Source organism: Acromyrmex echinatior, chromosome 2, assembly GCF_024713525.1.
Source record: "Acromyrmex echinatior isolate Ae372 chromosome 2, ASM2471352v2, whole genome shotgun sequence".
NCBI lineage: Eukaryota > Metazoa > Arthropoda > Insecta > Hymenoptera > Formicidae > Acromyrmex > Acromyrmex echinatior.
Genome location: NC_141853.1, coordinates 24,660,424 through 24,687,875, shown reverse-complemented (window position 1 = coordinate 24,687,875; position 27,452 = coordinate 24,660,424). Strand labels below are relative to the sequence as shown.

The window sequence follows — 27,452 nt, the reverse complement described above, 5'->3', positions numbered from 1 at the left end:
GCCAACCCTGTATATATAGAAAAAGATTGTCATTGTTGTTAAACTTAATTAATCTCGTTATATTCTACTTCATATTTTATATTTCTACTTATCTTATGATTGTATCATTTTTCGATTGTTTTTCGAATATCAATATATTGCAAAGGGCAGGTTGAAATGAAACAACATTTAATATATTTGACAGTTTCTTGTTGAATCGACGATTAATACGCAAGTAATATCACAGACGCGAAAAGCGATCTATGCGACCGCCCTTCATTGCTTTTCCGTTTACATTTGCTCCCGGAATAACAATCCGACGGAAATCCAGGTATTATTAAGGTAGCTTGTTAGTAAAAATTAAATTACAGATCCTAAATAGATATTTGCTATCTCGGTCCCATCTCGTCGATTGCTTCAAACTGTCCGTCGGTATTTGTTATTCAAAATACTATCAGGGCTCATATTTTTAAATCTATATCATACGAAATCTATAGCATACGAAAATTTATAATATATGTAATATATACTATATTATTTTCGTACGAGGTATTTTTCGAGAATAAGGCCCCATATTCAAGATTTCGTTGGACGACTAGGATTAGTGACACTCCAGTGATACTTTATCTCTTCTCTCTTATTGGCTCTCGATAATGTCAATATGATTTAAATGATAAATCAGTTGAGAACTACGAAGGAGAAGTTGAAAACGTATATGAAAAGTACGTTTTATTTGGAACAATCGCAAACCACGTGATGTGTCACCGTCGTCTGTAATCCCTTACCACATATATCTTTCTATGCAAAAATTATGCGGTGTGCAGAGAAAGAGAGGGGAGAGAGAGAGAGAGAAAGAGAGAGAGAGAAAGATGTCATAACCACACAGTAAATAGTGAAGAAATTTTAGAGAAAATTGCTTGTGCTCTATATGACACGCGCTACGCGGTAAGAAGTTAATTAACATAAAAATATTTACGTTATTCGCCGAATCGTATCTCGCAGTACGATCCGAAAAATACGTTAAATTCCAGCATAAATACGCAAGGCTATCCCATCACGAGGATCTCGTCAATTCTCTTAACAGTACGTCGCTCATTACACAAATGTAATTACTGGTTTTCACGTACCACACTTTTGTCGCGGTGCAATACACTTAAGATTCTATACAGTATACGCTTAAGACTCTAATCGGGAACGTCTACTAACTGAGAACGGCTTGAATAGCTTACAACGCAGATGTATATACGTATAAATGAGTAAATCAAATTAATATCGTGACTGGATCGTATTTCTCCTTTTCTCTCTCTAGTCTTCATGAAGATAATTTTTCCCGTTCTCTCTAAAGTAGTCATTTCCCTCGTTGCTCGTTTCACTATGATCATCATTCACGGTCACGTGTCGTTGCCGTTTCTTCCTCCCCTCGCTCACCCTCGGCCTAGTTGTACTTGTCGCGAGCCCTCACTGCAATCAGAGATAAACGTCAGCGAGGAAGTTTGTGGATAGTGAATCCATTGAATCTACAGAGATCGTGCGCGATGTTGAAACACCGTGGATGTAGCAATAGTGACTGCTGCTGCTGGTGCTGTGGCAGATACTCACTTTCCATGTAAAGAATCCCGGCGAGCAGACCGACCATAAACAGAAAACTCATAGTGCACACGAGAACAGTGAGCTGATTTCGCGCGCACCAAGACTTCCTGTAGACGGTGGTTGGTCTGCCGAGACCGTTCACGACCGTGAAGTGGGTGCTGCTGGCCACCGAGGCAGTGTCCATCTGCTTTTGTGCCGTTACCATGGGTGGATGTATGGCGGCGAAGTTCGCCAGATTCGCGGCCGTGAGTAGCAACGTTCCTGATGCGGCACTCTGTAAATCGTATGACCGGAAAATTTGATTAGAATGTTATAAGACACGAAAAATCTTTTTTTTTTCTGACTGTTTATACCTCAATTTATTACGTAACATAGGAAACTAGACTTATCACTTTGATATCAGGACTGTCTGGCAAAAGACCATTAATTATGTGAAAAATTTGGTCTCGGTAAATTAATTCTTATATATAATGTAGCTTGTAATATGTGAAGAAAAGATGTTATAGATACAAGACTTGATAGATAATTTTTTAACTGTAGTGTAGCAAAAGTGCTCTGTGAGCAAGTTTTATCCTTTCGATATACTATAGTTCAAAAACAGTCCTTTATTGAACCTTGTGACATCTGTTTTTTTTCACCACATTATAAACTACATTATATGAAAACTAACTCATTTCAGCGGTATTCAATTTTCTATATAATTAAGAGTTATATAATTTTTTTTATGTGTAATTTAAATTATTCGCAGAATTTTATCTCGACTTTGAAAGTGGGTTTTAATTAAAAAAGCCAATTAATATATATATTTTATATATATATTTCTGTGAATGGTCGCGTTAAGGAGATGAAATTTACGTGTGTACTGGCAGTGGATCCTTGAGACGACGTCGACCCTCTCGAGGGGGAGTTCGGATGCAAGTGATGAGCCCAGCTTCCATTTTCGCTGTCCCTCTCGCTGCGTCCGACCAAGGACGGCCTTGGGATGTGCCAGGAAAGCGGATTGGCGGCAGCTACCGCCGTCGTCTCGATCTGAAACCAACGTAAATCGACGTGAAGCTTCGATTGCATAAGCGATAATGCCATGCCGATTGCAGTTCTACTCTCTCGCCCGCATGTCCTCCACCTGCAACCGCGTGTCGTTTATCTGTCGCCAGAAAACATTACTCTACATATAGCTATGTGAGGTATCACCGATAAATGCATTAAACGGGCACATTTAAATGGGCGGACTTTTAGACAATGATGAAATTTAACGAGCCGTGAAGATCGTTTTATTACAGTGACGATTAATTCTGTTTATATACTCTGCCACAAAAGAAGAATCAATGTATGACGTAATTTCAAGTACCAAATCGGGATTGACTTCCTATTGGCTTTCAATTTCTACATTTTCCATATCCAAAACCAAATATCTGGTTTTCTTTTTACTCGGAGCATATTTATCCAATTTGTTTCGCCTTGTCTCGCCTCTGAAAGGTTATCGTAATTGGTTTTTATTTTTAACATAGATGTTTTGACGTGTGCGAATGATCGTATCATTTTTATCTGTTGCATCGAGCAGCATCAGGATAGTGGGTTTCGCGAAAGCATCTTCTGCTCCCACTCTTCCTTTCTGCGAGAGGAAGATTGACGAGAATTTCGGCGTCTTCTGGGGGCGTGGAGCACCTCGACATTCCGGTTTGATCGTTGCATAACGCTCGTTGCACTCTCGAATTCCGCGCACCGCCGTCGCTTCGCGCGTCAAGTCCGTCGCCGTTGTTTTTGCATCATTTTCGTTCTTCGCAAAGAGATGAAAAGAAATTCATCGTCGTCGTCGTCATCGTTCCTTCTCTTGTTTCCTTCGTAATGTATTTGCATCTTCGCACGCACCTGTTGTACTTCAGAATCGTACGCGCAATCGAACATTTCCGCGACTTCGCGTCGAGCGGAGGCGATGCGACACGACGCATCGCGTACGCTGATTACTCCAATTAATTGGTTATTTTCGCACATAAATCAAGTGCATTTCGCATCGGTGTGGCCTACCTTCGCGACTGGGCGCCGCCCAAGGACTGTGTTTACTGTAAGACTTGAACGAGTTTGCGCGTTCTTTTTCGACGTCGGTTTTTCGGACGCGCACTCGCGCTCGTTCCGATTGGTATGGCGACTCTAATAAAACACCACGTTTTGTACTTGCCATTCTGTAATGTACATTCTCGAACGAATAAAGAAGATTCAATTGAATTGCTGAAGCTAGTAAGGCGCTAAGTCATTCGCAGCAGAGAAAAACTCCAGTGTAAGACTTGTATATTTATTTACAGCGTTATTATTCCTGTGAAAAATTCTTGCCTTGTCTTTAGAAATAGTACATTAAGAACTTGGTTCAAAGGTTACAGGAAAGGATATTAAATCTTCTTAATGATCTGTGGCGATCATTGATGCACGCCTATTGAATTCACGCAACTTAATGATATTGACTTTAATTATATACGGATTATTCCAATTTATCTTAAGTCATTGCTCGCTATATAAACGACTGTGCTAAATTAGGAATTCAATAATGAGAGGCATATAAATTACGATACAATATATGATTGATTTATTGCACCCGTGTCACATCATTAACTGTAACAATGTTCATCATTATTATAATCGAGAAAAATCTCTCTTGAACCTATCAAGAATTATACGCTTAGCGAATATAAATGTGAATGGATATGAGTAGATCGTACATTTTTAAATTCGCAATGTCAAATTATATCCAATATGAGTCATTTTCAATCATTTCTTTCGCCATTCAGATTCTTTCGCCACTAATTTTACCCAATATATTGTTAATTTGACTAAAACAATGAGATTAAATGATTAAACTGAAGAAAATTTATTTAATTTGACTTCAATTTAATTTATTATTTATCAAACGTATATGTTAATACGGATGTTTATTTTGAAACTAATTACAGACACGGATTGATTTACATTTTGACACAGATGATAATTAATAATAACATAATGTTATTTAACTCAGGGATTGGATTACCATTTCTCCTTTGATATATACTGTATAACAAACGCATATCAGTATACAGCAGTGTGCATTATCATTATAATTGGAATAAGCTCATATATAGAATTCGAGAAATAAGATTTTACATATTTTATTAAATAATGTAAAATGTGGAATAATAAAGCTAGATGATTAGTAGTAAAGCTAGATGATTTGGCGTTAATGTAAAATATTGCATAAGTATCTATATAAATATCTAACATGTAAAAAGCATTCATAAAATATTGAACGAGGTATAATTTTATGATGAAATTATCGAAGCCAATGGCAATGACGATGAATTCTTTACGAGTCGTCTTTACGATATATCAAAAAGTCTTCCATCGTGTGAAAACGAAAGGTGGGGAAAATGCAAGAATAAAATGAAATAGCAGAATAAAATGAGAAAGAGATAGAGAGAATTACGACATTTATGGTGAGGAGTCGTTAGGAATTTTTATGGAACTCAATACACCGGTCAGCCTCGAAGCGCCACACCTGCGCCATACCCATGTAATATGATATTCTGAAACGGATTTTGAACTCTCGTATGCAGAAGTTTGCATTTAAAAAAATGCCAAATTGGATTTTTTTTTTTGAAAAAGAAATTGCAAGGCATTTATTTTCAATATAAATATTTGTTATATCAAAAATGAAGAAAAAGATCAGATGCTTTTTTTTCAAAGAATCTTGAAAAATATGTACATTTAATATAAAAACTCTCCTATCCATGTTATAAAAAAAATCTTGTAATTCTGATAATCTTTTTTTTTTAATAGTATAATAAAAATAATATTATCTTTTATATTTATAATAAAATTTATCAAGATTGATATCTCTGTGATGTTAACTTTTATGTTATGTCTTCATTCACATTTATTTGCTTCCATTTATATTTGCTAACATACAATTTGCTGTATACAATTCCTGATAGATTCAAAATTTTTCTAAATTCGAAAAACTATAAAATTAAATTTGATAATTCCTAATGTAAATTCCATTACCATATAAATAATTTTTCACGGAAATCTGAATAAAAAATCGAAATCTTTAAAGATTCGAATTTTTTTGTTTTTCGGAATGAAAATTTTCTAAGTTTTCACAGGAATTTTTTCAGAAATCTTGATATATATATTTTCTAAAGAATTCGAAATAATGTTCCAAAAATTTTATTGAAATGTATTAAAAAATTAATCTTGGTTGAAATAAAAAATCTTACATCTTTTCAATCATAAAAAGATAGAATTCGCATTTTACGTCTTCGAATTTCTATTTTTTTTAAATACTGGAATTTTGAAAATAAGATGTTTGAAAAAATTCCTAACACTTTTTTAGAGATAGGATATCAAGATTAAAGATAATATTAACTGAATTTGCGTAACTACGAAAAGAAAAACAGAATAATATGTGTCATCTTACTGGTAGTTGTAAAGTAATATTGCACATGCAGAGAAATTTTGATCAGAATGTCCTTGGTGTCTGTATGATTAAGATACAACATTAAAGTTTGAGACTGGTGCATATGTCGAGCATTATGAAAATGCATGCTCAGCTCGTGGCACTCCATTAATTGTGTCGCCAATCTTTTAAGACGGCACTATTCCTCATTTCCGCGATCTTCTCGGGTAATTATGCTGTCATCGTGCAAGCTTGTCGTTCCAATCTTCCAAGAAATACGATCTTCGAGGTGAGCTTTCATCTGCAGCAAAGGTGAATTATCGATAGAGTTATCACAGTATTTGGAGCAAGGTTATTTGTTTTAGAAAGAAAATCTTTTCTTCATTGAGATTATCGGGCTGCTCACAGGAACGCGTGATCGCAGGACAAATGTCAAATGCCGTAAAATTTGCGCAGTATTAAATGGTTAATAACGGTTTATAACATCAATGCCACATATGGCACCGTCGTAATCATCTTTATTGTCCACTTCTAATGTAAACGTCCTCATTAAAAGACAGCACTCGGTGTACTTGCTATTAACGAAGATCCATCACGTGCGACAGTGAAACGGTAGTGTCCGTAATGAACGTTACATTGCGCTTTTTTTCTCTGTGTATTGTTCACGGATCTATGAATAATCCATTGACATTATGCCGAGTGTACACCATTCCATTTGATCCATTCCGTTATTGTTAAGTGACGCCAAGCGACTCACGAGTTTCCTTCGCGATCCTATCGCGTTGCCTTTTTCCTGTATTATGTAAGGACTCGTAAACCAACGCACAAGTTGGAATTCAATATCGCCATGAGGCATATAGATTGACTCATTAATTGACGACATTGTTGCACGTTCACGGGCAAAACTTTTGATATTGAAGACGCGGAGCTACGTCATTCTGCACCTAAGGGCATATTTCCTCGTTATCGATGGTCCCCGATAGTCTATTTCGCTCATAAGTTGCGAACGAGTGTCACCTCGCCGGATGCGTGAACACTAATGAGCGTAAAAAGATATATGTTACAAGGTAGCGATAACAAACGTCGCCATGTAACCTTGTGCATCTTGAAACGGATTATTTTACACTTGTGCGTACATCGATCGTTCCGATTTATCGAACCGATAGATTTGCGGAAGCGACAACTTGTCCATCACGCGTTTCACAGCTGTTACTTTTACTGGCATAATTATATATCGATGTGTATACATTTTTCGCTTTATATGCATTTCACTATACACGCTCGCGAACCACTGCGTCGTAAAATTAATCGTACTTTCCAATACACGCGAAGCGAGAAATAAATTACGAAATGTCTTTGAGGGAGAAATATATTACAGCAGATTGATGTAAATCTCATTTAAAACAGAGGATTGAGATGTAGCAAATCCAGATTCAATTCTTTCTATGGTGACACGTAACGTCCTTTTGCAATAAAACTTTATTCATAAATATATATATATATATATATATATATATATATAATATATATATAAATGTTAATTACATTTCTCACGTTCGAGCAATATTGCACACTCTAAATCTTCCACTCTCTCTTTTTTAGTAATATTTATTTTATATGAATATTCATACTACTAATATCTGTTAAGAATGATTCGTATATAGGCTTATATAAATATAATTTATTAGAGATAGTGAACTAATTAAATTTAATGCTCTGATTAACATATAAAATTCTTTGAATAAATAATTAGACTCAATAAAATACGAATATATTGCTTCTTTATTTTAAAAGTGACGATTTTAACGATTCTTTGTGAAATTAAATTAGATCACTTTTGATAAAGTAATATTTACTTAACTCACTTATAATAATTCGAAAATTACATTTTTTAAATTACTAATTTTTAAGTAAGAGCAAGTAAGTTTACTACTTTTAAAATATATTAGACCACTTAAGATGTAATGTAGATGGGTATACATCTCATGCGATACAATTTTTTATGATAATATATCAAAGTGTATATTTAAAACACAGCGCTTATTATACGTGATTAAATAAATTGCTTCAGTATTAAGAAATTTTGCAGACAATTAAAATTTTTTTACTGTAGACGAGAAATTAAGACTATAAATTCCTGACTCCGTGAATTAGCATACTTCATCATGTATTACATGTATACCTTGTCAAGTATGAGTGAAAGGTTATCGGCATGGTCAGTTCCGTACTTTGCGACTACCTTTCTTCCCCAGGCATTATTCAAGGATATATTTAATAGCGAATAAGATGTATGTTTTATCACGAATCTAGCACACCACATTTGTGCCTGTTGAGCTGCTGTAATATCTTCATTAAAACGCCAGTTAAGAATCAAAACTTTATTGATCTGCTTATTGTGCAATTACATAAGTCCATTTGGTTTTAATTTTTTTGTTTATCTGATTTATCTGATTTTAAAGAACTATCTAAACTTTGCTAAAGAACAATCAAAGTACGTGTTTTTTTTTTATATTAAAAGTTAAACATTTTGTATACCTGTCACAATAAATAGTGTCATATGAATAACTTACGGAAAATTAGTTAGGCATAATTTAATAATGTTAGGAACTCAACAGACATTTAAAGTAGCGTCATGTGTTGTGGTGACTGTAGCTTTTCAAGGTATACACACGAGGAGTGCTCTTCAGTATCTCTTGCGTAATTTATCATACATTTTGCAACATTGCCACATCGTTTCGAGAATCGCAGCGAGGATTTATGATCGTTGTTAAGGCAAACAAACTTGCCAATTTCTTGCAGCATTCTGTAATTCGATATGCATCGATTGGCAGACTATCGTTCGGCGAGACTATCAGTAGGATTATCGTTCATCTCGAATCCTTGGATGTTTGAGTCAGCTTTGTAATATGTTTGTGGACTAATAAAGACATCTGAATGCGTTACGTAGACGATTATGAAATGGATTTATGATTAAAAAGAGAGCTTTTGCTTCGACGCAATTATTTCGCGTGCGTCGTCGCGCATCGATCGTTGCGTTTTACTAAGAAATGCTGAGAACGCGAGATAAATTAAGGTGAGAATTTCCCTCGACGAAAAGAATTGCTTTCATTAATTTCTTTACTAACGAGAAAATTGTGCTTAATGCAATGAGGTACAGAGACACTGCTATGAGATAAGAATGGTGAGCGATAAACTTGAGTTTTCGTACCGAGAACAAAGCCTTACGTTTGTCGGCGGTTGTTGTACATTATCAGATCGAATTACACATGGTTGCAAAATTTGATTATATAATTGTGCGTGAAATGTTTTTCATTCCGTAATGCTCTAGTTCTCGCGCACTTTCATCGCGGACTTTGAAAACTGAAAAGTACACTCACAATGATACGTGTAATATATTATTATTCTCTTCATTCTTTTGTTAACTTGTAATTGACTCGATTGGAAATATAATTTTTTTTTAATCCTGTTGATATGTTCAAATTTACTATATAATTATATCGTTTGGATTAATGTGATTAAAAAATTCTTAATAGTACAAATTTTTTACAGAAAAGAGGTCTTACATTAACATAAGTCAATCAAGTACCAGAGAAAAAAATGTTTAAATAAAATATTAGTAAGAAAATTAATGACATTTTTGCTCAAATAGACCTAATCAACTGGATTAAATCGTTCGTGCACAACATCTGTTTGCCACGTATATTGAGAGATACAATTTATTAATTGTTCCAAGTCTATTATCGTTTTAGAGCATTGCTATTAATAGCGATTTTATTTACAAGGGCGCTTAACGAAAGAAACGTGAGAAATATGTAAATTGATTTTGCCCATCTGTCCTTACTGTCTTCCTTTTTCCTTGTTTCATTTCTCAGATAGTCGGCCCCGAAGTTAACTTGATTGCCAATTAGTAGATACCAGATCGATTTGCAAGAAAAAAGAGGTCGTCATGACATGCTGGCATACAGTGAAAGATTGAGCGATCTAAATGAGAACTATGTATCTCAAGTCCTTATTAGTAATTATTCATTTATTATATTATGAGTGCCTACGGGTTGATTAAAACCGATATAAAAGCTTATTATGTATAAAATATGACTTATAAGGTCATACTGATTACTAATTTACTGGAAAATCGAACAATTCTATAATTATATCCTTAAATGATTACAGAAATTCTGCGTGTACATTCGCATATGAAAGAGAAGGTATAACTTGAGAAAACACAGCTGATTCTCTCGAAAGGCTTGAGAGACATTCTTAAATGTTTAACATAAGCGATTGTTACGGGAAGATGAAAGTCGTCACGTTACACAGACACGTGCTCTGAGTTCACATTCGACAAGCGTTCAAAGAGTAGGAAGAAAACCATTTCCTGAAGCGGACAGTGCGTATTTGCGTGTTGGATGCGCGCAAACCATACGGCATATGGACTCGAGAGTTTTCACCGTTCTGTTCCTCCTACCATAATTCATTTTCTCGTAGCAAATGTCCATCATAGTAATTTTACCGCTGTGACGATGCGGAGACTACGTAAGAATTACACGACTTCCTGTAATCTGACAACAGAGCAAGTTGTATCATTTTCTAACGTTACGGCGCAATGTGTACGCAATTAATTAATTGGATTATAAATAAAGTCTACGCGTATATTATTTCGACAGATTATTTATAATATCGTTTGAACTGGAAATTGTAAAATTCATACAAATATGAGTACTAAGACTTATCTTGATTGAATCGTGATCCTCTTGGCTTAATCATGTTGAACATTTCTTTTAATTTTTTTTTAATTTTCTTTATTTCGTCTATAAAAACGTTTCTTTCAACATATATTGCCATTAGTAGTATTACATGCCTCGGTGTTTGAATTGGTAAGAAAATGCATGGAATGAAGGAAATCAAGATTCGAATCTTGGCTAAGGTAATATTTTTCGTAATAAATTCTTTATAGTCTTTTAAAGATGCTTATTAGCATCAATAATATTAAATTGCTTGTAATTTGTGATATTATGTAATCTAGCTTTAGTTTAAGACTGTGTTTTAAACCGACAAATCAATGCGCAATTTGCTTGAACTTGTAAAATTTAAACAAGTATATTATCAGGCACCAAAACCAGCCTTGGCTCTCTTCGTTCATTTGTGTTTACGATCATGGTGTTTGTGCGTAACTAAATAAACAGTTTAATCTGCTTCTTAGAAGGAAATCATTCTTTCTGTGCATTCTTACAATACAATATATTCTTTTTTTGCTTTGCAACTACATTTTGAATTATATGTATAATAATCTCAATTGACTAACCACAAGAATTAACTAACCACAAGAAATTTATATTCCTAATTCATCATTTATAGAGATGCTTTGATAATATTATGTTATGTATCTTCTTTCATAAGTATTTATAATTTAATTAATCTTGATTATTGACATCTAGTGTAGACTAAATACCTATCGCATATTTTTTTCCACCCGTACTGACATACAAGCGGCTGTTTATCTTCGTTAATATCCATTTAGACCTTCGGCATAGCCCGTGGCGATTTGTCAAACGCAAGTAGGGACTTAGCACGCGGTAGACATTAATTTCGCATCATAAGTTTCCGATGTTCATAATTCACAATATCCTCGACCTTTTTACGGGTGTCTTCATAATTTCGCGGATTTTGCAATTTTTCGATACCCGTTCGTCCTTGATGCCGAATGATCGAGAAGGAAAAGAGCAGCTAAATCAATTATGATCGCCACTTCTTTCCTCACATCACTGAGCGCAACGCAATGCAAATACTTTCTTACGGTCATGACGCTTACAAATCTCAACAACTTTCTTTTTCCGTGGTTTAACCAGAAAGATTCGACAGATGACACAAGATATATGTATATAATACCTGCGAACGATACTTAACATTCGTCCACCTGCTTTCAATCACTTTCTTTTCCTGTCTAAGGGCAATCGAGAAATTTCGTCGTTTTCCGAACAAATCGATCGTGATTTCGGTGAAATAGAGTATGGGCAACATGTAACTTTTTGGACAATTATTGATTGGTGAATAATGGATTACTTCCTCGTTCCGATACTCGCTAAGATATTATCAGAAATTCTAGTATAAACGATTCTGATATCTATTGTATATATATATATATATATATATATATATATATATATATATATATATATATATATATATATATATATATATATCAACATCAAGAATTATATATTCATCTATAAGTAAGTTCTATGTCATTACGATCGCTTTCTTCTTTTCCACACATGAGATTTAACGGTCACGGTTGATGTCGTAAGATCGATTTAATATACAGTCTTCCGTGCTATGCACGACGAAACTGCTTATTAAAACAAGTGACGATGGTTGAAGGACAATATCGTGAACAAAATACTCATATTTTATTAATCGCAATCATCACGCTATAAAATGTCAGAAGCGACGGACTCGGAGTCTGTGTACAATTTAATCGTTGGCTTGGACTTTCTCTAGGTCGTCGTGGATTTTGGAATCAGATTTATTTGCATTTACAATGTAAATAAAGCAAACCCGATAAGACGGGCCATAAATTGTAAAGATCACGTTCGACATTATGCCAAATGACGTTAAAGCCAGCTTTACGTCAGCTTACGTTTTCTTCTTGTCTCATTTCTGTTCTGAGTCCCGATACAAGTCTAAGTTGATATTACCGAATTTAGTCATCAATCGCTGTTGAAGTCGATCGATCGTGTCGTAATCTATCATAATTTTTTTTGCGCAGATGACGTGATATTTTATTCGGTCTCGAGGTCGTTCGCAAATTAAAATGTGTTAGAATTAGTTGATTATTAAAAAAACAAAGGACGTTTTGGAAAGTGGCGCGCTAACAGAAGACTATTTGATGTTGAAACTTGTGATATATACGATCCGCGTTTGCAAGAATCAAAGATCGATAGGTTTCAACCTCGGTTTTAATGAACGAAGATGTTAATTACGAAGCAAACGTTGGATTGCAACATATGCAATATGCTTAACGAAATCAAACGGTCTTTTCGTGGCAGTCTTGTTTTTTTCCATTAAGATTTCCGATACGTGATTTTAAATATCGGAATATCCCGAGGATGTGACACAAAAGTCGGAAGAAAGTTCGGTACACATCTTTCATATCACGCAACCTAACGAAATGTTTCCTCAAGGAATTCGACAGTTCTGATGGTTATATAATTGTGGTGTAAACGTGGTGTAAACGTGGTGTAACGTTTAGCGGTTCGATGTAACATTACTTAGTCATCGTTTTCGGCTTTTTCTATTGAATATGTGCCACCTTGACGTGCTTCGCTGGCTATCGAAACTAGTTTCCGAAATTGTATCGAGTGACAGTCGAGATGCAACTTAAACAAATTGTAAATTATAAATAAATTTTTAAAGCCTTGTGATATAAAGCAGTTTATATTATGTAAGTCATTACAGAAGTAATATACAAATACACAGATATATACACAGTTACAGATAAAATAGATTGAAATGATTGAGGATATGGTGAAAATTGATTTTTTAAATATATAGTATCTATCAGATCTGCAACGTTAGTAATTTTATTATATAAATTGATAAATGATAAATTAATAATTTTTAGTTTTTTTTCACCATTTATATATAAATAAAAAAATTTAATTAAAATCATTTATCAATAAAAATCGACTATCATGTGACAAAATTCACGAATAAATTTGATTAAATAAATAAAACAGTTTATTATTAAGATTTAATTTGTATTTCATGCACGAAAAAAAATATTGTTAATTATTTATATTTCATGAAGAAGAATATTGTTAATTGATTTCTGTTTTGTTTAAAGTAGTTTTCGAGCTATGATTATACATATGTATATGGTTTTAGTTTCCAAATCACACACATACACACAATAGAACAATTTTTTTTTTATCATTTCTTACAAAAAATGACAATCTTTGTTTAAAATAAGGTATTAATAATATTGATTTGATCCAATTTATTTTTTAATCTTTAAAGAGATCTTTCTCTTGAAATCAATTCTCCAAATATTTGTTACATGACAAAATTTCTGGAGCTCTTTGCGTGAACAACCAAAAGGAAAAATATGAAACAACTCGCTTAGGTGTTAATTTGTGTCTTGCCGCGTACGGATAAAAAATTATTTGTCCCACCGAAGGATCCTGTTCTTAAGCGAATTCGCGTCGAAAATGAATTGCATCCAGGTCTTACATAAATCCAATTTGTAACCTGCCGTGTAGCGATTTTTCATCCCATCACGGAGCTAATGCGACGCGCAATTATATTTTGTTGTGCACGGATAATCCGATCAATAGTAAAAAAGAAGACACTCGTTAATAATAAAATTAAGTCTCCAACGGAAGAATTTAGTAAATAGTTTCTCTTTCATTCTTGTAGTCGGATGTTAATGTCATGGAACTTCCCTATATAGTCGGTATGTTGCAATCAGTCGAATAATTCTGTTGCAAGATGCATGAGGGGGATTCGACCGCGAGACGAATCATGTGCTAAATGTGAACGCGAAAGTGAAATCCTCGGATCATTCTGTCGATCATGTTCTCCGTAAGGTTAAAAGAGTCTTAATCTACAATCCACAAGTTTTCTAAAGAGATTTACCTTCTCAGAATGAATTTCTAATCCTTTCCGAGACGGACGAGATAAAAAAATATTCTTGATATGCTTATTATAATTATTATCGCAGCCTTATGCAGTATAAAAATACAATATTAAGTCAACAATAAAATTAACTTATTGTCTTGAGATAAAAGTATAACGTATATAAATTTAAGTTTATATATTTTTATGTTCAAAATAAATCTTTACCACACAATGTTATAACGCTGGCATCCAATACTTGGCACAAAATTTACAAATTGATATCCAAGATTATTTTCTTTTAGATTAAAATTTTTTCATTTAGGAGTAAATATTCCTTAGTTAATACAAAAACAATAAACATTAAATATATGAGTGTCCTTACATCGATCCTATTTTATGATATAGAATTAATTGAAATCTTTTCGATAGATGTACGAGCTTTAAGAAGTGATTAAACGCGAAATAATTTTATATATTTAAAAATTTAGCTGTATTCAACTTTTTACACGAAACATTTAATTTTTACATTAAAAATATATGTAAATGGCGATTTTTAAAATATATATTTATTTAGAATAATAAATTGTATTTAATACTTTTTTTTATGTCTAAATATATTCATGATTTCATGTATTTATTATTAATATTTATGATCTAAAAAGAAATTGTGTGCGCTACTACTAAACTTCGAACGCGATGTTTTTTGTAATCGTCAGAGTTCTTCATTGACTTCGCCACGTTGGTTGAGGTCGAATTAATTGCTTGATCTAACGATTATAATTTTATCCTTTAATGAGTAATCTTTTAATGAAACATTTCTATACGACAGTATAGGAATTAGTCGAAACTTTTTTATTTAATAAATTATTTGTGGTTATTCTTGTCAGTTCGCGCTTGAAGGTTGCTTTCAACACATTAAGCATAAGAAAGCGATCGTTTCTGACACGTCGCTGCAGTTTGCATGCTAAACAAGGTGATAGGTTAGTACATGGCTAATTTGCTCTGTGAATTCACTCGTATCCTGGAATAAATATTGTGTTTTCGTTTGTTCGTTCGATATAGATGCGAACGTCGCGGTGAGGCATTTTTCGTCGCGAAGTATTTTACTCGTTCTTTTTCCTCTTACAATGACGTTAAGTACCAAAGTTAACGTTTGCCTTTGAACACTTCGTAACCACTTCTGCGCTTTCGAGACGTGCCGCGAGGCAAAAAAAAATGGGAGATTATACCTTGCGTGACTAGTCGTTCGGCAAACGACACTCGTTTTACACATGCATTCCTCCCATCCACACCTCTTAAAAATCTGAGACATGATAATAAAATCAAGCAAATAATAAAAATTTTCTACTTACTTCATTATAGCGTAGGAAAAGATCAGGATTCGGATAAAAGCCGTTTGTGTAACAGAATTTTGTATCCGTAGGGAATCATTGCGCTGTCACGTTAATGATTGATATCGCTTATGTATAATAAATGATCGATACCTTCGAATTTAATTGGCAGTCCTTTATCTTTTTTTAATCGACATATTATTGCGAGATATCACTATAAGATAGGTATTGGCGTTAAGATTCGATCATTATCTAGCTGTCATCTTAAGTATTTTGTTTACTCGTCAGTCTCTTGCCATTTGAATAATATTTAGGGCGATGCTTGCGCAAATTACACATGTACGATACGACGCAGATAAGGGACGAAGTCATAAATCACTCTACAGTTACTTTTCATTCTGCAGCAAAAGTTAAACGTGGGACGAAATGGTCAGAAAGGCATAAATTGAGATTTAAAAAAAAAAATATCGGACAAAGTGTCTGGGGAATTAAAATTTATGACAATTGGGTGTATTATTGGGATGTCAAAATCTTATTGCTTCACGCGTAAAACATCACCCAAAGAAACCTGTCTTGTAATAAAATCTAGATAAACTTTAAACCAAAGGGCTTGAAACGCGTAAAGTTTTCGTTAGTCATTAAAATTTTCTTCAGTCGTAAATTAAAATCCCGAAGAATTTATGTCGGACAAAGGCAAGGTCTGTCACGATAACATTTTGCTGCGCTACACCTCGTATGCGTCTCACCTGGACGCGTAATCGCGCAAGTGAAGTCGTAAACATTAAAATTATAAGAATTATGGAACTTACGCGTGAGATGATTAATGGCTCACAGGTGGCTGCTTACCGCCTTGTTGAGATCTCTCGTTCAACCTGCGGCGGTAGAAACACGTAGATTGTTCTCTTGCGACAGCACCCGCATCCGCGCTTTATTTCTTTGACCTTAACGTCGAATCGTTATAAAAGACTAACGTACGAACGCTCATAAATTACGAACGGGACTTCAGAATTAAATTAGCGATCGACAGCCAGGGAAACGCACGACGTAGTGTTACGGAAGAAGGCACTAATGAGAATTTTATTAATTATTATCAAGCCGGAATTAAAATTTTCTAAGAAATGTATGTCGTTTTGCATTTTTATGATATGCATACGCGATGAGGCGCTGAAATATTCTGCTCCAAGCGTGAAAGTTTAAAGTATCGGTGGTATATAAGTGAAACTGAATCTTTTACCATGAATAAATTAATGGTGTGTTTTCGCGGCTGTTGTACGGGTTCTGGTAAAAGTCGCATTATTACGCACGCGACATTATTCTAATTAGCTGCTATTAATACTAAGGTAAACTTGACGTTACAAACGTGAACGAAGGAGTAAGTCGGATCGTTTCCAGTTTACGGAGCACCGCAGTCTGTCGAACATAAAACGAAACTGAGAGAAAATGATATCGCTATACACTTAAACGTCTTGCAAAAACCGGTATAATCAAAACATATAGGGTGTCCGGAAAACCGTCATTTTATTTTTAATACGATAAATTCTGTGATCTTATGAAAGTAGACTTCTTTTTTCTAAACGAGAGTCGAGAGAGATACTTCCGTATCGGAGAAATTGTGTAATTATGCGTGACGCGCGCTATTGTTGAGCTACATCTTCAAATGCAGGTAAAATTAATACCTGCTATCTCAGAGAGCATACGGATTCTCACGGATAACAATTACTATGTAGTTAACGTAGAATATCAGTTTGGTGAGCGTTCGGAAAGACTTTTTATCTAATGCGATATTTTCTTCAGTTACTTTCGACATGGGATGCATTTACATGGGAACAATGCTGCCCTTCGTTTCCCAACTGGTAATGAGGCTGTAGAACTCTGTTTTTTTGCATTACATAAAACTTGGATGGCTATCAAGCTTATTAAGTTATTTGCGGTGAACGGTATTACAGCGTGTAGTTGTACACGTTGCCCATGAACCTAGTGCATTCGACGCCTTTTACCGGAATACCTCGATTATTAAAATCGCGCCGCCCGTTAAGGCTCGCCACACGCGTACGTGCGTTGAACTTGTTCCTCGCACCGTAGTTCTGCGTAACAGATACCTTTCAAGCATCAAGATGCTCGCCGTCATAAATCATCCAGCCGAAGTCCGTGACCAAAATGAATCTAACGTTAGTATGCGTGTCATCAGTGTATATTTTTTTTTCGAATTTATACTAGACGGAAGTTGTTTGCGCCAGTGAATAGAATCGAGTTTTAATTGCACGTCTCATTGACCATTTTACGATGCAGAGGAGTCATCGGTAAACGCGGGTATAATTAATGGCGTAAATATATTCTTGTTTTTAGAGCCGTGCCAAAGAGCTATTCTGTCGTAAATACGTGTGACCTATTAGCTCATTAGTTCGCTTCGATGCGATTCCTGATTCGTGATTCCCTTTGTATCGCGATGCGTTTTCCCGCCGAACCGAGAGACACTCATCGCGCAACCGTGAAAGTGACTTCGGGTCTCGTAAGCTACGTTGATCTTCGGTGTAGAGATCGAAACAAGGATGAGCAGCAGCCACCTGAATGGCGGAAGGAACGGTGAAATAGAAAGCCAGCGACCGATAAAAAACGGGAGACACGCGTGATTTCCGCAATATTGCAACTTCCCTTCCATACTCCCCCCTCCCCCCCCCTCCGTCATCGTCCCCCTGAACATCGCTGACGAGGTAAGATGTTACTACATCGAGGATTGGATTATCGAGCAACAGCTGCCGTGCAATGGACTTACGTCTCTAATGATACTCTGGCCGCCGTTGGAAATCTCTTCCACGTTGATACGAATAGCCGACATGCTACGAGGCGTCGCTCCTTCGTGAAGCCACCCTGATAGAATACTCTCTAAGTTGTTATCAAAAGATGATGCTTCCTGGATCTTCATCAGTATTATCCGGGAGTCGTTCCTCGTCAAACGTCCTCACGAGATCACCACTCCTTGGCGTATTGGCTAATGATCTCCCTTGTACTAATTCACGGATTCCACAAGAAACCCCACCGTTGGTCACCCTCAAAGAACGAATCGATTTCTCGCGCGAGTGCTCCGTGCGTGACTATCGGCGTTTAAATTCGAGATCTTCGCCTTCTCGTCGGTATTTAAGAGAGAGAGAGAGAGAGAGAGAGAGAGAGAGAGAGAGAGAGAGAGAGAGATCGCTATGAAGCGCGTATATCCTAAGGAATATGATTTAGAAGACAGAGTCAAATCGGAGCTCGCTGTCCTCTCCGTTTTCGGAGCAGGACAATGCCTCGTCGTCTCGTCAACTTAATTTTCCTTGGGACGTGCGCGAGCGCGAATTTACTTCCGATCTCTTCGCGAAAAATCTTGCACGGAATCACCACGGAGGAACAACCGGTAGTGCGCTGGTCACTGTCGCATGTAATACATGTGTGACGCGCGTTCCGCGTCTTACAGTTAAGAGGAGTACCGCACGCCGAGTATCGTCGTGATCGTCTCTCTCGCACGCGTGCGACTAGAGCCGCCGCCGCATCTGGCCTTTGGACTGACTGGCACCAGTCCACCAGATCGGTTTTATACCTTCGTATCTCCCACTCTCGGTGGACGTGCGAACGCGCTCGTGCTCGCTCGCTCGCTGGCATCGCGGCACGTCGATTCTGCACACGGGCAGTTCCACCACGGTCGAGAGGATCGATCTTTTTTTCTTCCTTCCCAGACGCACGTACGTGGTGACGGTTGGACCCATGTATCGTGCCTTGTTCATGCGAGGGGGAGACACTTCTCTCTGTGGGTGCTCTAGGTACAAGGACAGACGGGAGGTCGAGAGAAGGCTCCACCATCGTGCCCTAAGTCCGGTTGACGTATGCACGTCGGCCGGATCGCGATCAAATCCTGTTTATCTGTCTTGCGGATACAGGAAATTGGTAAGCGCGAACGTGAGACCCATAAGTCGCGCATTATCGTCTAATGACCGCGTCGGTCGAACGAAATCTAGGAAGTACGTAGGGGTTCGCTCTTATCTCACAGAATCCGCACGTAACCACGCCTCGACACGCGAATTTTATTATTGTGTGTAGACAGGGAAAGGTGCGTATCCTTCATGTTATCTTGACTTCCGAGAATGGTTTCAATATGATAGGTGGGTAGGTTGGCATTTGTATTTTCTTCGGTACATACATAATGCATTTGTTTTTTTACTAGTATGTATACAAATTGCTTCAAATGATGAATGGTGATAAGAATAATACGTGAATTATGATAATATGCGCGGTGATCTCTTGTTTCATTCGAGATTTTATTAATGATATTGTAAAATGTAATGAGAAAATTTTAATCGATTTTGATACAATCGCTTTTATAGAAGTATGAAATTCTTGATGAAAAATTCCATTTGTGAAAAATAAAATGGCCTCACATTATCGTTAAATTAAACATTGACTCTTGCTATCATGAAATATCAGTTTTGTATTTTAACGTGTAACGAAATGTCTGCTTTTTTATTTTTGTGACAAAGTATCTGTAGTCTTGTACTTCATAATTCACACCGTCCTTCGGGTGTGTCTGTCGATCGTAAGAAAGACCAACGACCGGAAGCAAGTTCCACCTTATCGCATGTTCTTTGGTTTACCTGATTTTTATGTCAATTCGGGTAATCTGGACCTCGTCTTTTGTTGGTCCGTACATCGCTCGTCGTCGCAATTCACGAACGTGTCCATAATTTTCCACGTGTATTGCATGACAGCGATACTGATATGAGAAGAAAACAGAATTCTGTATCTTTCTTGTCGTCACGTCGTTCTTAATTCGGGAATAATCATCTGAGTGTTTGTATACTCTAGCGACAAGAAAATGTGAAATGAATTGTAAAATATTGTTTTGTATAGAGATATTATTTTACATATTTTTTTTATAATTATTCTTTATGAACCTTTAAATATATAATTTCATCGAAGATGGAATGAAAAAATGTTATATTAATAAAAATTTTAATTTTTTTTTATTTTTAGGAAAATTTTCACAATCTATTTAACTGCTTATTCCGTTTATATTTATTTGATTTGTACGGTTTTTTTTAGAAAATTGATTAAAACTATATCCATTTTTTGTTTTCAAATACTATCAAATACTAATAAATATTAATGAATAAAATTAGAAAACAATCAAAGAAATAGTTATTAAAAATAATAATGATTTTAGTTGAAATGTAAAAACAGGCGGTTACATAAAGAAAAATCAGGTAACTATTCCCGTGTTAGTGCAAATTCGCATAAATAGTGATGGCAGAGTAGTAAATCGCTCGTCGATTTAGTTCTCTGTTCATGAATGCGGCACGCTTGAAGAAACGCATCCGACGTGGCATCTCTGCACCATCGTATTACATCTATGCCGTTGGAACAATCGCGCGCTCCATTTTATGCAACGTTGAAGGCATGCCAAGGCATGTGAATCGCACGTTTTCTTTTGTACGATCAGACTGGATAAAATGAAAAACGCCGACCGTGACTACTGTTGACCGAGTATTACAGAAATTTTGTAATACCTACTCGACGGTCGCGTGGGAGGCGATTGTTCCCTCACATAGCCAGTTGCGATTATCGTGATTAATCCTTTCATTATGATAAAATTAACTTTGTAACATTCGCGATAAAATAATGATTCATCTCGTGAAATACTAAATTTTTTACGACGATATTAGCCAGTGATGCTCGAAAGCTTAATCGATTGAATATAAGGCTATACAGGCAGAAATTACGCGATGCGGGCTGGAATCATGCCTGATAACGATTAATTTTATATTACTCGCGTGCAAGTTTTTTTAACGTAATTAGTCACGTAAGGCGTTTCTGACACTTCAACATTATATCATCTCAATTTTCATTGTTCTCTTTAATGATTTACAATTAAATAAAAATTGATATTCTACGCGTCCTTTAGATAAAGATAAATATAAAAAAAATTTTTTTAATTGTTAAACAAATTACATTAAATAGAAAATAATAATATGTATAAATAGTATCATATATTCAGCAAAAAAAAAATTCTATTTATGAAAGAGGAATTTTTCTTAGCATTCTAAGCAAAAAAATTTTATACGAGGCGCATATGCCTATGTTTATAATACGTATTCATCTATTAAAAACTGGAAGACTCAAAAGTATAAGTTCTTCTATAGAAGTATAAGTTCTCTATAGAAAATTCCACTATATTCTCTTCTTGAACTTATATTATATGTAGAGAAAAATCCGCTAGAATTAAGAGAGGCTAAAGAATGAAACGCAGGTAATGAAGAGTTCATGATTTTCGACTCATCGCTTAGTTATGAAACGATGATCTTTTATGCAATGCGAGATTATCGGCGGCAATCGTTTGAATCCAACTTATCAAAGGCATCATCGGCATCCAGTTGATTCGCGTAAGAGTATCATGATTCGATCGATTCTGGGAAGCTTCCTGACGTATTTCGACCTTGCTCAGACCGACTGACTCAGGCAATCTCCAGTTTGCGAGGACAAGGCGCGCTTTAATGCATATCTCGCAAATTAGGCCTAATCACTGCGTTCAGCTCTCTTTCCGTGCAAATTAAATATTCCACTCAGGAATCGCGCAGGCATATGTAGCGCTCTATTTCAGACAAGGACTAATGTACCATGGCTTCCTTCTTGGACTGTTTTCCTTCCTACCCCGACTCCTTTCCCCATGTCGTTCAATTCGTGGTCCATGAGAGAAACCTACGAGGACGTGATCTCACGGAACGATCTCGATCTCGTCGGGAGTCAAGTGCACCGTCCCTTCTCGGCCGACCTCCGGTCGCTCGGTCCCCCAAGGCGAAAAGTTACGTGGCTTTTATAGCCCGATCTCTCACGAGTTGGCATCACGGACATCTCGCAAAAGTCGCTCTTTAAACAGATCGGCGCGTGCCTGCATCCCATATCGGTAATTTGTTAGATCACGCCCGACCTTTATACGTCGTCAATTAATTTTCGCTCTTTTTTTGCAATAAAGAGAAACTTTACTACGGATATTCGCGCAAGATTAAGCGTGAAATTAATGTCGATAAGACATTAATTAAGTAAAGTCAGTAAAGCTTGTATTTTTCGATTTATATACATTTATATACATAGGTAATGATTCCTTTAGATACTTCAAACCCAAATACTTTTAATGAAATTTTGACAATTACTTTATATTCCAATTTTTTACGATATACGAAAAGTAAATAATTTCTAATTGTTTTACAAGATATTTGTGTGAAAAAAAATTAGCTAATTGGCGTAAAGGTTCTATATATATGGAAGAAAGTGCAGCAAAGCAGAGATATTTACATTGTATACTTGCGATTATGCTCGCCATGCAATTAGTCATTTCTACAGTTGCTTGCTACCCATTTTCTTAAGTATATACCAGAGGACAAAGTCTTTGCTTATGAGTCGATTAAAGTTATTAGCCGTATTTCACAAGCGGACATTAATCGCGACGCTGACAAGTTCTGAGATGTTGGTTACTCGTCGTCGGAAAAAAACGGGTACATCCTCACGTGCAATTTGTACGGTTTCCATTAATGGCGATTGTGTCTCGATTGAAATTTAAATGTGATTACGAGTTACACGCGCACGGCGCACCTACGCGCGATTTAACGACTTGTGCTGGTATCTATCACGATTGATTGCGTGCCAGAGAATTCCTCTTAATCCTTTATCACACAATTTTTTTCTCGGGAAAAAAAGCGTTTCATAAACTCCTTCGACGCTTTTATTCCTCCCGAGTTGCAGTGCAATCAACGCCATCGTATTCCGCAATTATGTATACCGTATTTATAGCTCTGACTGAAAACGTTGATCATTCTTAACACATCGTGATAACTTAAACTATGCAATTAATTTTCAAAATACATTATTGATAATTCTATTTCTAGAAACTCTAATCGCACGTTTGACTATGTTCTAAAAAATTCGGATTAAAGGACATAAGGCTGACATAAAAAAACCTTCTTCTTTGAAAAAATTTCAGTGGTTTCACGTCACCGTTTGAATGAGATACATGAATTAGATTGGGATAATATAAGAATTTTAGATACAGAACAATCATTAATGAGAAAAGAAGAATTTCGGAAATGATACATATAAAAAGACAAACAAGAGGTATCAATAAGCAAAGTGACACGGAAGGCTTGCCTGATGTTTATCTTCCTCTTCTTAAGAAGGATCTCTCTTTCTTTTAATAAATAATTCTAGAACTTTCTAAACTGTTGACTCAGATATATAAATAGTGGTAAAATACATGATATGATAAATAACAACACATAATGTCATGACAAAATTCTAATGGTGCAAAAGAGGTACTTGAGATTCATCGTTTAGTTTTTTTTGCTGTAAAACAGGTAACGATTCTATTTCTTTATATTCCGACTAGAAGATATTAATGATATACAATTTTATTTAAATTAGAATCTGGAAATTCTTGTTCTACACTTTTCTTGATATGACAACTGGCGTTGTAACATTATTGTATGAAGCATCTTCACATAGAAAAGAACATGTTTATTTAATTACAACACCCGACTGTTGAATTTAATGTCAACTAGATGTAACTCTGCGTTTTAAGAATATTATTGAATTACTGAAGATGGCCAGATTGTGGCCGAAACGTTTAATATTTTAATTAATGTAATAATAACTAAATATCACAAACTATAACTTGTACTGTGGTTTTTTATGCTCTTCTTTTTATATATGTTTTATAATTTTTTTTATTTCTGGAACAATTAAAATCTCGTTAGTCGATATACGCTCCTAGGATTTTTTTTGACTCCGGACTCGGTTTTGTCTCACAAATCTATCAACTGCTTTCGGTGGGGCAAGGTCGCGCTTTCGACAGCTTCCTGATCCACGTCGCGCACTGCTACCGGGAGGAATATGTGGTCCCACGTGCACGTGGTAAAAACACGTACATTCAATGGTATATCGATCTTTTTCGATCGCGAGCAAGGTTAAAAGGGATTGGTTTTGCCTCGCTCTTCCTTCTCTACGTTTCACCGCGCCACCCATTAGCTGTCTTCGTTTTGCCTACGTCGCTTTTCTCTTCTCGCGTAGCGTATTTCGTCGTGTTCGCCCACTCTGAACCGATATGCGAACCTTCGCTTCGGGAAATTAATTGCGCGCCCGTCTACCTGTCCCTGCTGTGTACCACTTCTCGTGCCTCTTCTCGACTTGCTCAAGAGTCCACACAAGTCGATTGTTGGATACTACGATGCTTAATGCACGCGCCTTTCTTATAACGATGAACGTATCTCCTAGGATTTTCCAGAATGGGCTCGGCAAAGATTTTCTCAAGTATGACTACGAAGTAGTGGTTAACTTAACTATTAACTTTAAGAAAGCTTAAAAATATCTTTTATGTCCTAACTTGACCGACAAACGTTACAAACGTTCTATCTTGACCCTACATACTGATATTTGTTCACGTCTGTCAACTTGATTCCTCAATAAATTCGATGGTAAACTTTGGCTTATGCAGATTATGTAGATTCTATTTACTCACTCGATGGACTTACGTGAGTAAAGTGCACGTGACAATGATGCGCATGAATATCCAACCATCGATCATCGAATGTTTGAATGTCTGTGAGAGCGTCATTCGCATGGATGTATAGAAAAAACGAAAGTATATAAAATTTTAGATTCAAATCTGAAAATAATTTTATTGTACCACTGAAAATAATTATATAAAATAAAATTCGCTCAAACTGATTACTAGAATATCATAACTTTTTTGCAGTAATGCTTACGATTTCTTAGAAAATTATTTATGATGGTTTAACACCAGAAAAAAGATAATCTGATTGTATTAATTGGAGTTATAGTAAAAAAATAGATAAATTAGAATTTTCTGATTGAATCTATTAGAATTTTAGTTGTGATAACCAGAATTTTTTTCAGTGAATAAAATTATTTTTAGATATCTATATCTAGCTAAATTTTTAGATACTTTAGTAAAATTGTTTTTTCCGCATAGCTTATTTGCATAATTGTAAGAAGATAGTGTTAACAATCGTATAGTTATGATTTAATATAGAATGATTGACTTCGTAAACATACAGCCAAAAGCTATAAAGTATCTTGTTAATATCAAGTTAATGTAATATAACGAGACGAAGAAATACGAGTCTAGTTAACATTACTGACCGTAATGTGTCTCTGTAAACTTGTCTGTGCAATTGCTAAACTGCCGCAACTGCTAATTGCCATCCCTAATTACATTTTTGCCGACGGACCAGACAGCACGATGATGCATGTAACACAACGCGTGACTGCGCAAGGAATTCACGCCACTGTACCTCCATTAAGCATGCGATACCAAACTTTCCCCTATAGTCATGCCAAAGACAGTAGATGACGAAACGATCATGGGCGGATTCAAGCTAACGCCGCTTGAATCGTTCGTAAAGTGTGAAATCTCCGCGACATTTAGATGCCGCCTTCGGTTATCTAGCGCGAAGAACAAAGAAAAAAAATCAATGACCTTTAATTTGAAATGAATTGTAGAGTGTAAATTTCAATTCAATTTATTTGCGAGAATAGTTATTACAATCGAATCTATTGAAATATCGATCTATTGAAATATTTGTAAAAAATTTTTATAACGATGTAACGGCTTATTATTTAGTGAATGCGATTGGATACAAAATGTTTTTATACAATGTTATTGGAATTTCGTTATCACATCATTTATTCTAAACAAGCTTTAATACTAGATTATGGGCTGATCTTATGTCATATATATCATGCAAGAATCCTGATTCGACTTCCTGATTAGCATACCGTCACGATAGTGACGTACAGCCAGCAGAATCGAATGTATATATTGTGTATATATATATATATACACTGAGAAAAAAATATATCCTAAATTTCAATAAATATTCATTTGAATAGTACCAACTGTATATTTATTACACATAAAAATATATTTATTTGGTACAAAAAATATTAATTTGAGTCAACAATTATTTCTTTTAATTAAGTACATACTTATTTATTGTAAGTAAATGTTTAGTATTCAAATAAATATTTATTTAAATTTAGGCCATTTTTTTCAGTGTATATATATATATATATATATATATATATATATATCTTTGCAGTAAACTATATTAAAATTAAAAACATTGAACATTTTATCTCTTAAAGTATTTAATTCCGGAATGTACCCGCGCATGTCTATATTTGGTCATGCCTATATAGGAATCAAATAAGTGGGTCTCTAATAGATCCATGTCCAAAAAAGCCAAAATCGAGTTTTTCAATTAACGGCCTGCGATTAACAGGCCGAAGTGAGCGCGGTCAAACATTCTTACAAATGCGGAATGTAGAACCCTTTATCAACTTCGCAGAGGTTCGTGAGTGGTGTTCCATGTGAGAGAAACAGGCCCGTCTCTGCGCACGAACCCGGACACGGCTCTCTCACTCTCGCGTGCATTATTGCCCTGCACGTTGCTCCTGATTCGATCACGATCCATTTATCT

The 27,452-nt window shown here is 35.5% G+C and overlaps 2 protein-coding genes across 4 annotated transcripts in view; one reads left to right on the top strand and one right to left on the bottom strand.

The window, feature by feature from the left end:
• The window catches only part of nudC (nuclear distribution C, dynein complex regulator), a 90,836-nt gene that overhangs the window by 2,230 nt on the left and 61,154 nt on the right, over positions 1 to 27,452 (top strand). The window lies entirely within an intron of this gene.
• On the bottom strand, positions 168 to 26,807 carry LOC105151503 (uncharacterized). Of its 3 annotated transcripts, none has more exons than XM_011065362.2 (4): positions 18,710 to 26,807; positions 2,425 to 2,598; positions 1,579 to 1,843; positions 168 to 1,440 (listed from the first exon to the last, which is right to left on the bottom strand). In XM_011065362.2, exons 1-4 carry the CDS (start codon positions 18,857 to 18,859, stop codon positions 1,415 to 1,417), a joined length of 615 nt encoding a protein of 204 aa, XP_011063664.1. In that variant the 5' UTR covers positions 18,860 to 26,807; the 3' UTR covers positions 168 to 1,414. The 3 variants fall into 3 exon arrangements, with proteins under 3 accessions (XP_011063664.1, XP_087259574.1, XP_011063582.1); XM_087403448.1 differs by having other exon boundaries at positions 19,386 to 26,807; XM_011065280.2 differs by lacking the exon at positions 18,710 to 26,807 and adding an exon at positions 3,595 to 7,329.

What these genes read in the sequence shown, in the direction of transcription:
- LOC105151503 (XM_087403448.1), bottom strand. Translation starts at nt 19,770, where the DNA reads ATGGTGGAGCCTTCTCTCGACCTCCCGTCTGTCCTTGTACCTAGAGCA. An exon ending in GATCCACTGCCAGTACACAC is followed by an intron (nt 1,844 to 2,424) that starts GTAAATTTCATC and finishes TACGATTTACAG; the next exon opens with AGTGCCGCATCAGGAACGTT. An exon ending in CGGGATTCTTTACATGGAAA is followed by an intron (nt 1,441 to 1,578) that starts GTGAGTATCTGC and finishes CTCTGATTGCAG; the next exon opens with TGAGGGCTCGCGACAAGTAC.